At 37.5% G+C, this 12878-nt stretch overlaps 1 protein-coding gene across 6 annotated transcripts in view; it reads right to left on the bottom strand.

Annotated features, from left to right (window-relative positions):
• The window catches only part of SDCCAG8 (SHH signaling and ciliogenesis regulator SDCCAG8), a 103752-nt gene that overhangs the window by 55364 nt on the left and 35510 nt on the right, over nt 1-12878 (bottom strand). For all 6 annotated transcript variants that reach the window (XR_001520212.3, XR_001520214.3, XM_015620656.3 and 3 more), the window contains exon 13: nt 11175-11317. Coding sequence is in view for 4 of the 6 variants with exons in the window: in XM_015620656.3 (XP_015476142.1) it covers nt 11175-11317 (143 nt within the window). In the remaining 2 variants the exon portion in view is untranslated. The remainder of the gene's footprint in view (nt 1-11174; nt 11318-12878) is intronic.

Genomic DNA, 12878 nt, shown 5'->3' with positions numbered 1-12878 from the left:
ACTGTGACTCTGTACTCCAAGGCTCAGCTTGTTAATACAGTAAATCCAACCATCAGGCTCCTAACATTGAATCAAAAAATGATGCAGCTAAATGATGCAGAGACCTGATCTGCTATGAACTCACTCTGCCAATTTAAATTTGTTCAAAAACCCAATGTTTTTGGTACGTTAACTTTGTACCAGCAAGCTTTATGCTGAATCAGGTATCATCTGTCCTTCTTGCAGCTGGCATAAAGTCAGCATAAACACAGCACTGCATGCTCTAGCTAATTAAAAACGAAAGTGCCTGTGTGCTCACACCTGATCCGGATCAGCTCAGCACAGCTGAACGATCCAGTAGATCACAGATGCCCTGTGAGTAACTGCTCAACACTCACCTGCATTTTTCATACACACTAGGTACAGACACACAAGCTGCAGTTAAGGTGCCACAGGCCTTACATGTGGAAGTTGATAATGATCCCCAGCCATTGCTGAAGTCAAGAAGAAGTTGAGGAATGTTTTTTTCCTGCCTCACAAGAACAGCTTGGAAAGAAGCAGAACCATTTGACAGAACAAAGCATTCTTCAGGATGACAATTTGAAAGACAATATTTGATTTTCAGGGAATTTGATCTAGGGTAAGCTAGATTTCTACCCTATCCTACAGCAAGTTACCACACGTTCCAGCAAACTGACAGACTTATGACCAAAAGCAAAAAAAGATGAGAAATGCTGTGCTAACATTACACTGTACTTGACTGTCGTTGATTTGCTCTAGATCTTACAAAAACATCCTAATGAAAACTATGCTCATCTGCCCACATGCCACAAGAGCTAGAAACAAACAGGTGAGTTAAAAAAATAAAAATGCAGACTCATGTGCCTTTTATTCGTTTGTTTATCTGTGGCATAATTTTTATATTATGCTGATTGTAACTGCCTGCAATATTAGAAATAATGGACAGGCAGTTTAACAGTTGAGGCTTTTGGTGGTGGTTTTGTTGGGGTTTTTTTGTTGTTGTTTTTTGGGGTTTGTTTTGTTTTGTTGTTTTTGGACAGGTTATAAATCTCTTCTTTATGCTGTCAAGAGTAAGGGAATAACATATTTCAATAGCAACTTTAAAACGAAACTCACAAATTACTACCATTATGCTAAGTGCTAGATATCCCACTGTGCAGTTTTGCTTTGTGAATTTTTACCTTCTTCCATGCACACTTTTAGCCACTGATCGCACAGCCTTTCAGTGTTTTCTGCCTTTTCCTTTAAATAAACTGGCTCTGGCTCCTTCCATCTGGTTCCCCTTCCGTCAGCAACCCTGCACCTGTTCACACCTCCTCTCCTGTTGGATTCCACTGAACATTTCCTCCTCTGCCAGGGCTATTCTGGCACTCGCAACCTTTCTGTCATTCAATCCATCTGTCAGAAGTGAACTTTGTTTACCGCAAGCTTCTGCTTTCTTCTTCAAGAAGCAAAGCCCCTCAAGGTCATTGTCAAATGAACTGTCGGTGTAGATTTAAATCCACTTCTGCTAACCAGCAGCAGATGAAGTTCTTTTACAGTCCTGTATTTGTGAAGATCAATTTGGGGTATAGGAGAAATAGTAAGAAGCAAAAGAATAGCTTTTAATCATTATTTGTTAACTCCAACAGCTAATGTGTTTTTTTTCAAATAAATGTATCTGTTCTTTTTTGCTAGGGCTAGCACAGTCTGAGAAAGACTTTGCAGAGCAAGTGAAAAGGCTCATAAAAATACTACAAATAAAATAATAAATGAAGGCTTTTGACTCTGTAACACTGTAACAGAGCTATTGCCTAAAAATATAAAGACAAAATTGGAATAGTTAAATAAGTTTACAGTAAAACCTTGATGTGGCCCACAGCACTCATTTAAAATTATTTAATTTCCAGCTTTTTTTTTGCCTTACCTACTGATGTTTCAAATCCAACACTATTTAAAGAAAAAAATTCTTAATATTTTTTCTTGTTTTCAAGCCTTGTAAAACACACATATTCAACACCTTGTTAGAATAATGCCTTCCACAATGAGGCATATTTTAAAGATTCTTTGTCAGGGCTGAAACTAAACTCTTATTGTCAACAGGATACATTATTTTTAGCAATTCCTGCGTCCATATTTCTTTTCAGGAATATACTCTGATAACCAAAAGTACCTGAATTGTTAACTAATGTCCTTGACAGTCTTATTCTTCTAAAATAAGAAATATCTTCAATTTCACTGCATACCTTGGTATCCTTTTAAAAAAAAGAACCTTTCACCAAGATTAAATAAAATACAAAAAAAAAAAAGCATATTTGAAGTTTTGTAAGCAATTATAATGAACCACCCATTTTATTACCCTTTTACCAAAAATGAATTTAAAGTAAAGCTTTCTGGGATCAAGTCCAGGAGGTAATCCAATCTCATTAGCAGAAATGCATTTACACTTATGTTTGGCCTGTATTTGACTTCAATGAAAATTGCATTGACAAATACTGCGTAAGTTTAGCTGAATAAAAACTTAATACTGATCTATCCCTTATATGGGGATTAGTCCCTGCATTTGCAAGGAAGTATTTTCTTATGCTATGATCCTCTTCCATAGGAAACTAGATGCAGGTGAACAGATGCACTGGAAATAGAAGAGGAACCCTGGTAAAAAAAGATTATGCAGCAGTGTCCCACCTGACTACAGAGACACTTTAACTCTCCAGTGATTTAAAACCTGTAGAAGCCAACTGACCAACAAGGAGAAGCTAATCGAGAAGAGCTGCTCCTATTTCTACAAAATTATAGTTTGACATGCAAACCACCAAACCCACAGGGGCAACCAAGAGCAGCACACTATTAACCTTGCCACGCTGCCAGCACAGCCAGGGCGAGGAGTTCAGCCCTGTCAAGTAGCCGACAGCAGCTCATCTGCTCGCTGAAGACCCAGCTCAGCCTCTCCTGACCAATCACTGGCACAAGGGCACTGTGCAAGGGCTGAGGAAGGAGAGCAGCCAGGCGGCCAAGCCTGGCGTGCTCAGGTGATTTTTTTTTTTTCCTTCTTCCCTCCATCCACCAGCTACTTTCTCCAACAATGGCAACCTACAGGCTGATGCTCTTCAAAGTAAGGTTGGATAAAGTCTCCAGCTGAGGACCATTTGAGGTCTCTGTTGAATTTTTTTTCTAGGCAAGAACTTCAGGAGCAGACTTTTGCGCAGCAAAGAAAAAATACCCACAAATCAACAACCACTGTGACTGCACAAAATAAACAACTTTGAATATACTTCTGAAAGCACAAGACAGCTTTTAAAATTGTTGAAGTTCAGAAATACCAAGCGCTGACAGAAAAAGTATATTTTAACTTCTTGTAAAAACAAGCTTTCGTACTTGAGAGAAAAGCTTTAGAGCAAGTCAGAAATAATGATAAAAATCAGAACCATTTTTTCCAGTAGCAAATTCAGCAAAAAATCCAGCAGCCTTGAATACATGTATCTGAAAGACTTCTTTGGTTCAAAAAAATAAATCATTATCCTGTTGTCATTAGTCACACAAATAAAAAACCTAATTTGAATGAGACCAAAGTAAATATTTGATACACACTCATAAACTTATTACAGTTAGTGCTGAATAATAACTGCTCAAAACAAAGACCTCATAAAGATGTTTGTTTTCTACAGCAGTTAGTCTCTTCAGTGTTTCCATCTGAATTCACCACTCGCTCCAAAGCACTTTAAGTATTGTCACTGCTCCTGAACCACACTCTACATGCAGCAGCAATTTGGCTGCCTCAGCAACCTGATGTGATCATTGATGTGACCAGTTGCAGTTTAAATGCCGTGAAGAAAAATTTAGATGAATCTAATAATAAAACCTGAAAATGTATTATTATCTTTTCCTTAGGAAATATTTATTGTAGAACAGTAAGTACAGTTGTTAACAATGTTAAAACTAATTAAAAAATAATAATAATTTATAAACATTTTAATGTTCAAAATTAACATGATTTTATATTTGTTCTTTACTCCTTCACTTATAGTTTCTTTCCTTCCCTTATAAAATTTATCAATGCCCTTTATATGTTTGTACAATCACTTAAATATGTTTAAAATATTAAAGAGAATGATATTTAAATAATTGTGTGTTATCTTGACACAAAGTGTATCAGCTTTGAAAATTTTACAACGCACTGCCAGAAGACGACAGAACCGATTTATTTCAAATCACTCAGTATCAGTCTTCATAAAGCAGCATATGGTCTTATCGTGGCAGGTAAAATATTTTACCTTCTATAATAACGCAGAGAAGCTAATTTATCTACATGCTGTATAATCAGATAAACAATTTCAGCTGCACTATGAAAACCTGTAGGCAAGGGAGAAATCTATCCCCCACCACCTTTATTGATTTTTTCCACATATACATTCATATGATTGTTAACAATCCACGCTATTCTTTCTTCCACCTCCTTTTTCAACTACCTTAAGCAAGCCCTTCCTTTCAGTAGTGGAAATATTTGCAGTTTCTACAGCTGCAGGACAAAGAACTCAGATTTTCACAGAGTTGCTCAGGGGAAAAGGAAGGGCTAACAAAAAAAAGCTCTGCAAGATTCGGTTTCAAGTAAAGCAGTGTGAATGACAACTTTCAAAGCTACCACAATAATTTACTAAAGTGCTGCTACAGCAAATAAGTCTAATTTTTTTTGACAGCACCGAATTAGATTTATTGCAGAAACTGCTCCATAAATAGCATATGGCTATGCTATACTACCTATTTCAAATCCCTGTAATGTTTCCTCCCCTCCCTGCTCAAAATGGGTAACTGAGCCAAGGTATAGACCTTCTGCAGACAAGATACATACACGTTCAAAAAGCAGACGCAGGACATGTAGGGTTTTTTTCTTAATATTGTCCAGAAAAGTATCACATACCCTGATCAAACAAAATCAGGTAGTAATAGGTAAGATCTCCCTTGCTCCACTTCAGGATTTTATTTCCCCCTTTCCTCTAAAAAAATTTTGTTTTCATTTGTCTTTCAAGCTGACAGTCATCAACAAGGGGCATGACCTCGTAATCCTCTCACACATGACTACCTCTTACTTGCAAAAGAAATCCTATTGATCTTTACTTCTTACGTGAGTCAAATTATTCATGTGACTCAGGATCAGAAGGCTCGGACCTCCAGTCATTCCTCTCAAGCTCTCATTTACGAGTAGGGAAGTGCCTCCTCCGAGCAAAAATAAAACATCAGAAAACTGGTTCAATTCATTGGAGGGGCCCAGCCCTGTGGGAAGGTGCCGACCTACAGCTCTCTCGTCTTTCAACGGGAGCAAAGCTTCTTTATCGGTTTCCTGGATCAGTCCCCGGACCCACGTGCTTTCGCGTTTCTGCCACTCGCCACATTCTCCGTTCGCTGTACCACTACGCTAAAATACAAACCCACATAACCTTATCACGGGGCCGGGCCGAGAGCAAAGCCCCGCATTTCTGAGTTAGGAGGGGCCGCGATGCCGCCGGCGGGCCGCGCTCGAGGCCGCGAAGGCCGCCGAGGGCCGCGGTGCCGGCCCAGGCCCGTCCCCGCCCGCCTCACAACTTTGCGCGGCCGCGGCACCGAGAAGACCTTGGAAGGTGTCGCCTGCGGCCGGCGGGCACACCACTGTACACATCGCGCACGGCTGCGGCTACCCCGCCGCTCGCCTGGCGGTGGTCAGTCCTCCCAGCTGCCCCATCCGTTACTGTCTGATTAGCTCTGCGAAGGAGCCCCTCCCCGGCCAGCTTTCCCCGCCATCTGTTCCACACGCGATGGCTGCCGCCCAGCAGCCTCGCGCTGCCCTCCTACCTGGCACCCGGCTCCCGGCCTTACCCCAAAGTGCTAACACAGGTTCTCGCTGCTGGCAGAGTCAGGATTTCATTACTACTACTTTGACAAGTGCAGGGTTGTTTGTAATTTCTCTTTTATCCTGATTTTGATTGTACAACCACCTCCCACTGATTCAGTTTGCTTCAGTTTTGTTGCTCACAGATTTTACTCTCCACATTAATCTCCCTCTGGCATGTTACTGCATCTGTTCCCTTTTTTATTATTAATTTTCAAATTCCCACCATTTTTGACAAAAAGGAGGTAATCTACACTCTGCTTCTGCCCATTTCATTTTCTTTAATTTGGAAGATAAGTATGAAAGCGTGCCAAAGAAGTTAATTCTCCGTTAACAGTTTATTTTCTGGCATCCTGATGCCTTTGTATATGAAAACCAGATAGAAATAAATGTTGACTGAATCAAAACAACATAGTCGAAACAATCCCTAAATTTAATGAAAAGTAAACATACGAAGCAGAATTTAAAAAGTTTATTAGTTATCAGAGTAGTTTCATGTTATTATTCATCCGTGCTTTTTAAAATAATGCTTTTTGCAGTAATAATGATTATTAATAGTAAATTTTAATTATTTCAATGCATTATTATAGCAGACTATAAAAAAATCAGAAATCAATCACTGGTTACAGCCCCTTTCTGCTTCCTCCCCCACACCTCCAATTCTAATACTATTGGTCCTTTCATCAGTCAATCTGAGAAGATTAAGCACATGTCAGTCATTTAATATTAGTAACAGTGTTTCTCCAAAACGTCTCCCCAGCATAGATGATGGACTCTGAGATGCTAAAATTGTTGGAAAAGGCATGGTATTAATCACGTTGCTAACTAATAGATACTACTAAAAAAAACAAAACCAAACAATGAATACTAAGTATTGTGAAACTCCCCAGAAGGCTGTGTATAACCACCAGGAAGTTTACATTCTATCATTTATTAGTATAGCTTAAATAGGGAAAACAATGAATGAGGCAGGCTGCAAATTGTAACAGGGAACACTGGTCATGACATCAGAGCTTCAGAGACTAAATAATGCCACATTAACCTGGAAGGGTATGTGCTTTATTTATTGTACATGTAATAGAAATTAGCCTTAATGGAGTCACTGAAAAAATCAGGAAGCACCAGTGCTCAGTAGGATGACTATAGCACTGCTAAAACCCAACTGACATGTCCTTAGATATGCTGCTTTCTAGAGATAATATCATTGTCAAAAAGAGGGGAGAAATATCACATAATGGGGGAAACACAATTATCAAGAAAAACAACACCCACTGACGCAGTAATATAATCTAAAGAAGTCCATCATGGGAGTGACACAGGGATTTAAGGCAGCTTGGTGGCTCACCTGAACATAAAAGTACGTGTTAATTTAGTAATTTTTCCCTACCTACAAGCTGACCTTCAAGAGTTCTTATAGTTTCATATGAGCAAACAATAATAAAATTTAAACTAAACTAAATCTGCTTCTATTTAGTCAATTATATTTCCTGTCAAATTTCAGTCCAAAATATCTTAAGCCATCCATCCATCCATCCATCCATCCATCCATCCATCCATCCATCCATCCATCCATCATTTCAATTTTGAAATTTGATGATTCCCTCGCTTCTTAGGATTTATTTAACTTGTTTGGCATATGTAAACAGAACTTCATCTGACTGCAGCTGAAACAAATAATACCTCTAGATCTGGCTTGAAAGAAAAAAGAATGTTTTTTTAATGATGATTCTGTTACACAAGAATAGTGAATTTTTTTTTTACATTAGATAGCACACTAAGATTCGGACAAGTTTCTAACATCTTGCACCTTTTACATGATCTTTTCCATGAGCATATTGACATGATTTTTAATTACTATTTTCTCATTAACTAAGAACAATAGACCTGTATGTTTTCTGCTCTCTGAAGAAAGGCTTCAGGTAGGCTTAATTAGCAAGACCTAACCTTGCCAAAGTAAGAGCAATTTAACATTGACCTAAGAATTAATTTCATAAGATTCTCCTACTACAGTAACCTCCAAGCTGAAACTAGGGCAAAAGAAATCCCCAAGAAAACGTTAAACAATTATGGTCAGTCTGATAGCATGGTGACATCTGCAAAGTAACATGACTGACAAGCAAAATTACACAGTAGAAGTTCTCTACTTCCCCAGTCTTTTGAAGATATACAAATTAGAATTACTAACTAGTAGATTCAATAGCAGAAAGTGCATGTTAATAGCAAGTATTTCTAAGCAACATATTGCTCCAGGAAGAAAGGTGACAGGAAAAGGCAATTTTAAACTCTGTGGCAATGGTTTAGAATAGCTAATTGTAACCTTTTTAAATTCATTTTTAACAAGTACATTTTGTTAACTTAGAAGCTGTTTAGTTGGATATCAATCAACAGTGTCTGAAAACTAGGATACAGCAAAGTGGGACTCCTGGAGAAGAGTGCTGTTCTGCAGAGTACTTTCTTTTCTCATTATGACACAGATTGCACATTTTTTCTCATTTATTCCTTTCATATACATTTATCTCATTTTTGCACATTAAAATCCAAAGTTTTTGTACTCATTTTATAATCCTATTTATTTACAATATCCAAACTCAGAAAGTGGATTAATGAAGTTTTTCTCCTTAGTAGTACAATAATTCATACAAAACAAAGAATTATTTCTGTATCTTTCAGCTGCCTCTAATTTCTGCCAGAACAGTACAGACAGGTCATGCAAGGCAACAGAAAGACTATCCATGATGGTGTAACAGCAGTACAGGCCTCCCTCAACTCCAGCGTTGTGAGAAGACTTGGAGTGAACCAGCTGGTCCTCTCCTGAAAAGAAGAGAATCAGCAAGACGAGGCCAAAGCCAGAATACCCAAGAGATGCACTAAATCAGTGCAATTTCTGCAGCAACCTCCCACAGGCAGGACTCTAGAGCTTAAAATCTGTTTTCCTTGGCAAGCACCACAGTGAATGGGTCTACAACCCCCATAGGACTGCTATTACCCCTACCCTTCAAGTATTTTCACTGACACAGTTGCCATTTGAGGTGAAGGGAATAAATGAAAGAAGGGAAACCATAAGTGAATATAATTTACATGCAACAACTACGGATGTACCAATCCATGAAAAACATACTGAGTTCAAAATGCAAAACTAATGCCACTAGAGACATGTAACTTACACCTTCGCTAGCACAGAAAACCTGTTCTGCCAGGAGGTGAGCTGAGAGGAAGAAAGAGTACAGGCTAAGGACAAGTGTCATTTCAACAGGGGATGTTTTCCTCTGCAAGGCAGGGAAAACAGGCAGCACTATGAGAATATTTCAAACCCTGCTGTATGAATTTAAGTTTAAGGGGAAAACAGGTAACAGATCAGGACCAACGAATTCCTTCTATCTTTCCCCCCCTCTTCAAGCAACCTCACCTAATGTATTCCTGGAAAGCAGACAGACGGTCCAAGTGTACAGAGAACACAAAAATCTACAAAGTGTTACAGAATTTGGGGAATGTCAAGGAAAAAAAATTTGAACTCATTTCCCATGCCTCAACATATGCATTTTCCTAATAAATACATGTCAGCATAGAAAACATTTCAATTCTTGTAAGGAGACGCCAAACATGAACACAAAATAATACAAAGGAAAACCCCAACCCCCAAAAATAAAATAAAACCCAACCAACCAAATCCCCCAAACCAACAACAACAACAACAACAAAAAAAACCAAAAACCAAACAACACCAACAACAAAAAGACCCCCAAGGAGATCAGGACCTTGCAGAAGAGTGTCTGAACTAGGTCAAAGGAGCCATGGCAGTTCAGCATCTGTCTCAAAAAGCAGGCATTTGTGAAATTATATGAGAACATGGCCAGCACAGAGCATTACTTGCCCAAAACACTGTTCCCAGCCTCTAATGATTTGCATCTCAAAAGCCTTCCAAGTCAGAGACCATATATCAAAAAGATACCTGAATCATCTGTATGGTAGGTGTCCAGCTTTAATTACTTCGCTATGCAAAAGCAGACAATAGTTCTCATTTTTACATTTTGAGTATTTTCACCAAAAAAAATTTAAAAATTATAAATTCACTAGTCACATTTCCTCCAAGATATCCAGAGCTTTATTGCATATAATCAGCCTTTGCTAAAAGGAGCGTGGTAAAGCCATTTGGTTAACTATCACAACAAATCATTATTAATAAAGTTCTGCTAAATCCAAACTTTAGATATCTTAACAACTCACCCAAAACTTTTTTCAAGTTCATTAACCTCTAGCATATTTTTTTCTCTAAATACAGGCTGTTAGAGTGGTACTTTCTTCCATCTGTTAAACAACCGTGCTCTGAATTACACAGAAATTTAGCTGAATAAAAAAATGATTCATTGAATTTAATAGTTTAGACAAGGCTCTATTTTATTTCCATTTGCTCAATGGCAGAATTCTCACAAAGCCCAAAAAGTACAAGACTTGGATAAACACACAGACTTCTGTTAAGTGATAAAAATCTGAGCTTTTTTTTCCCCCCATGGAAAATTTAAACTAACTTTTTTCCTTAAGTACTGAGTAAAAGCTGCCAGATTTGTTTTTATGGATGTTCATTCTTGGGGGAAGCAGGGCAATGGAACAAAAAACTCACACACACCACCAAAAGCCTGCAAACAGTTGGACAATAGCATTTTCCAAGACGAAAGGAAAAAAGTTCTGCAGTTACCCAAACTCAAGTTGCAATGAATAATTGGCATGTCAACCTTCTGGAATTTTCTAGAAACATGTAATGAATAGTGCAGCAAAAGACACTGGGAACTATACCCAAGGATGGAATATGCTCAGGGTAAGTCTCTCATCACACAATGCATTGTACTGTATCTTCACTGAGCAAGAGACCAAAACACCCTCCTCACATATTTAAGTTTACCTCATACAGAAAAAATTACATTCATTTATATACATATTCCTGGTCATTCTGCTGAAGAAATTTCAGGTTATTAATCTGAGAACTCCTGTGTTCAAAGGTGCTGCTCTACACTACAGTCTCAAACAACATTTCAAATATATTTGTCCTACTAATCACAGCAACAGAAAAAATTGGTAGCTGCAGCCTCCCTTGCTCTTCCTCTTGCCTAAAACCATGCCATCTCACCACTAGAGCTGAACATTGCCTCTTATACACACTACTAATTCACTTTTATAAATTATAGTTCATAAGTCACTTATTCAAATCTCCACTCATAACACGACTGGGGCTGCCCATGCAGTCAATGACTGCAAGTATCTACAACAACTGTGGAAAAGCCTGTGGCAAAAAATTAGCAGAAGAAATTGGTACTACAGCATGTAATAGGATAAGGGGTACCTGGTGAGGTGCAGTTGGTGCTCAGATTTACTCAGCAGTTCTGTCAGTTTTAGGCACTCCTCTCTGGCTCCTGTCACATCCTGCTGGGCTTGTTCCAACTGCTTTTTGTTTCCATTCAGCTCTAATCCCAGTTTTTCTATTTTCTTAGAAAATGATAAAACCAAAGAAAGTATATTTAAGAAATACATAGTGATACATTTTAAGACAAAAGAAAAAAGTGATCAAAGCGCCTGAAAATAATGCACATTTCTGTTTTTGAAGAAAAGTAGTTACTTGATAAAAACTGCAAAACAAGCAAATTAAAGTAGTTGAAATTACATTGTCATGAAAAGTCAAAATGTGTTTCATATTTAAATATTCTAATATACAATCAATTTTATTATGTTCATGTGGCTTAAGAGTTACAGGCAATCAAGTATTTTCCATTATTTTCATGTGAAGGCTCCATATTTGTGGGCTGAATTCACTGTGCTGAAGAGCCAGAAAGGCAGTGGAACAGTGACCAACTTTAGAAGCTGCTTGATACAGGATAGCTCTTGTGATAATTAATTTACTTTTTTTTTTTTTTAATGGCTATTACATAACAAGTGACAAGGGGGCATTTAGCTTCGTCATCTAATATTACACAAGAGAATAAAGGTAATTTTGTGACTTTACTCTTATTGAAAAGAAGTATTTATGACTTCTGTCTGAACCCCAAACATACCAGCTGCTGTTAATCTTATTATTTTATTAATATCATTAGTCCCTATATGTCAACATAGTAACTAAAGTTGATGAGTCTATTAACACATTTTACAAACAACCATAGTTAAGTTTTCATGACCAGCATCTTCAATTCCAGTGATACATACTAGACTTATGTTATCCCAATCCTTTTGTCAGCAATTTAAACATTTTTCGTAGAAATTCTCAGAAACAATATATTTTTCTTCAAGTCCATAGACAACATACCTGTAGGAATATATCTGTAACACAATACTATACTTTGTCCTAAGGATGCTTTTAAGAAGGCCAGTAAAGTATAGAATAAGCTGACAATGTAGTTTTATTATGTAGTAACTGTACTGCACTAACTCCCTACACAAATATTTATTTGTCATTGGGGCTGGAGGGAACTTGCATGTTTTTCACTCGGCTAAACTATGCAAGGTCATTTGTAGTACAGAATAAAACTGTTCATCTAAGGAGTTACTGCTGATTAGCTATCATACTTTAAAGTCAAACCACAGCTTATTTATGATAACTTCCTCATGTAGACAAGATGCAATATCTTCTTTAATTAATCAAATTATTTATTCAAACATTGTATAAGAACAAATGAATATAACCCACCCCAATACAAACATCTGAAGCACCTTCATAACAAAATTGTATTTGTCTGACATCATAACTTACTGTAAATAGCAAATAGTTTAAGTTAACACTTTAATAGGAGGAAAAGAGACAATCCCTTCATCCAGAAAACCACCACCATTTCAGTAGTGTTGGAGTTCTAAAAATTTTGCTATTTACTTAATTGTACACTTTTTTCCCCCAAAGAGCACTCAACAAAGGTTCATCATGGAAATTTTGATTAGAATTTAAATGTCAGCTTGCTTTATCACATGCACCTCCTACTAAATTATATTGGGAATTCCAAGTTCAAATGCAAAGATAGTAAATCTAACTACAAAATCATTAATACTCTTCCCTTTTAAAGAA

This window comes from Parus major, chromosome 3 (genome assembly GCF_001522545.3).
Source record: "Parus major isolate Abel chromosome 3, Parus_major1.1, whole genome shotgun sequence".
Taxonomy (NCBI): domain Eukaryota; kingdom Metazoa; phylum Chordata; class Aves; order Passeriformes; family Paridae; genus Parus; species Parus major.
This window is presented reverse-complemented; position numbering and strand designations above follow the sequence as displayed.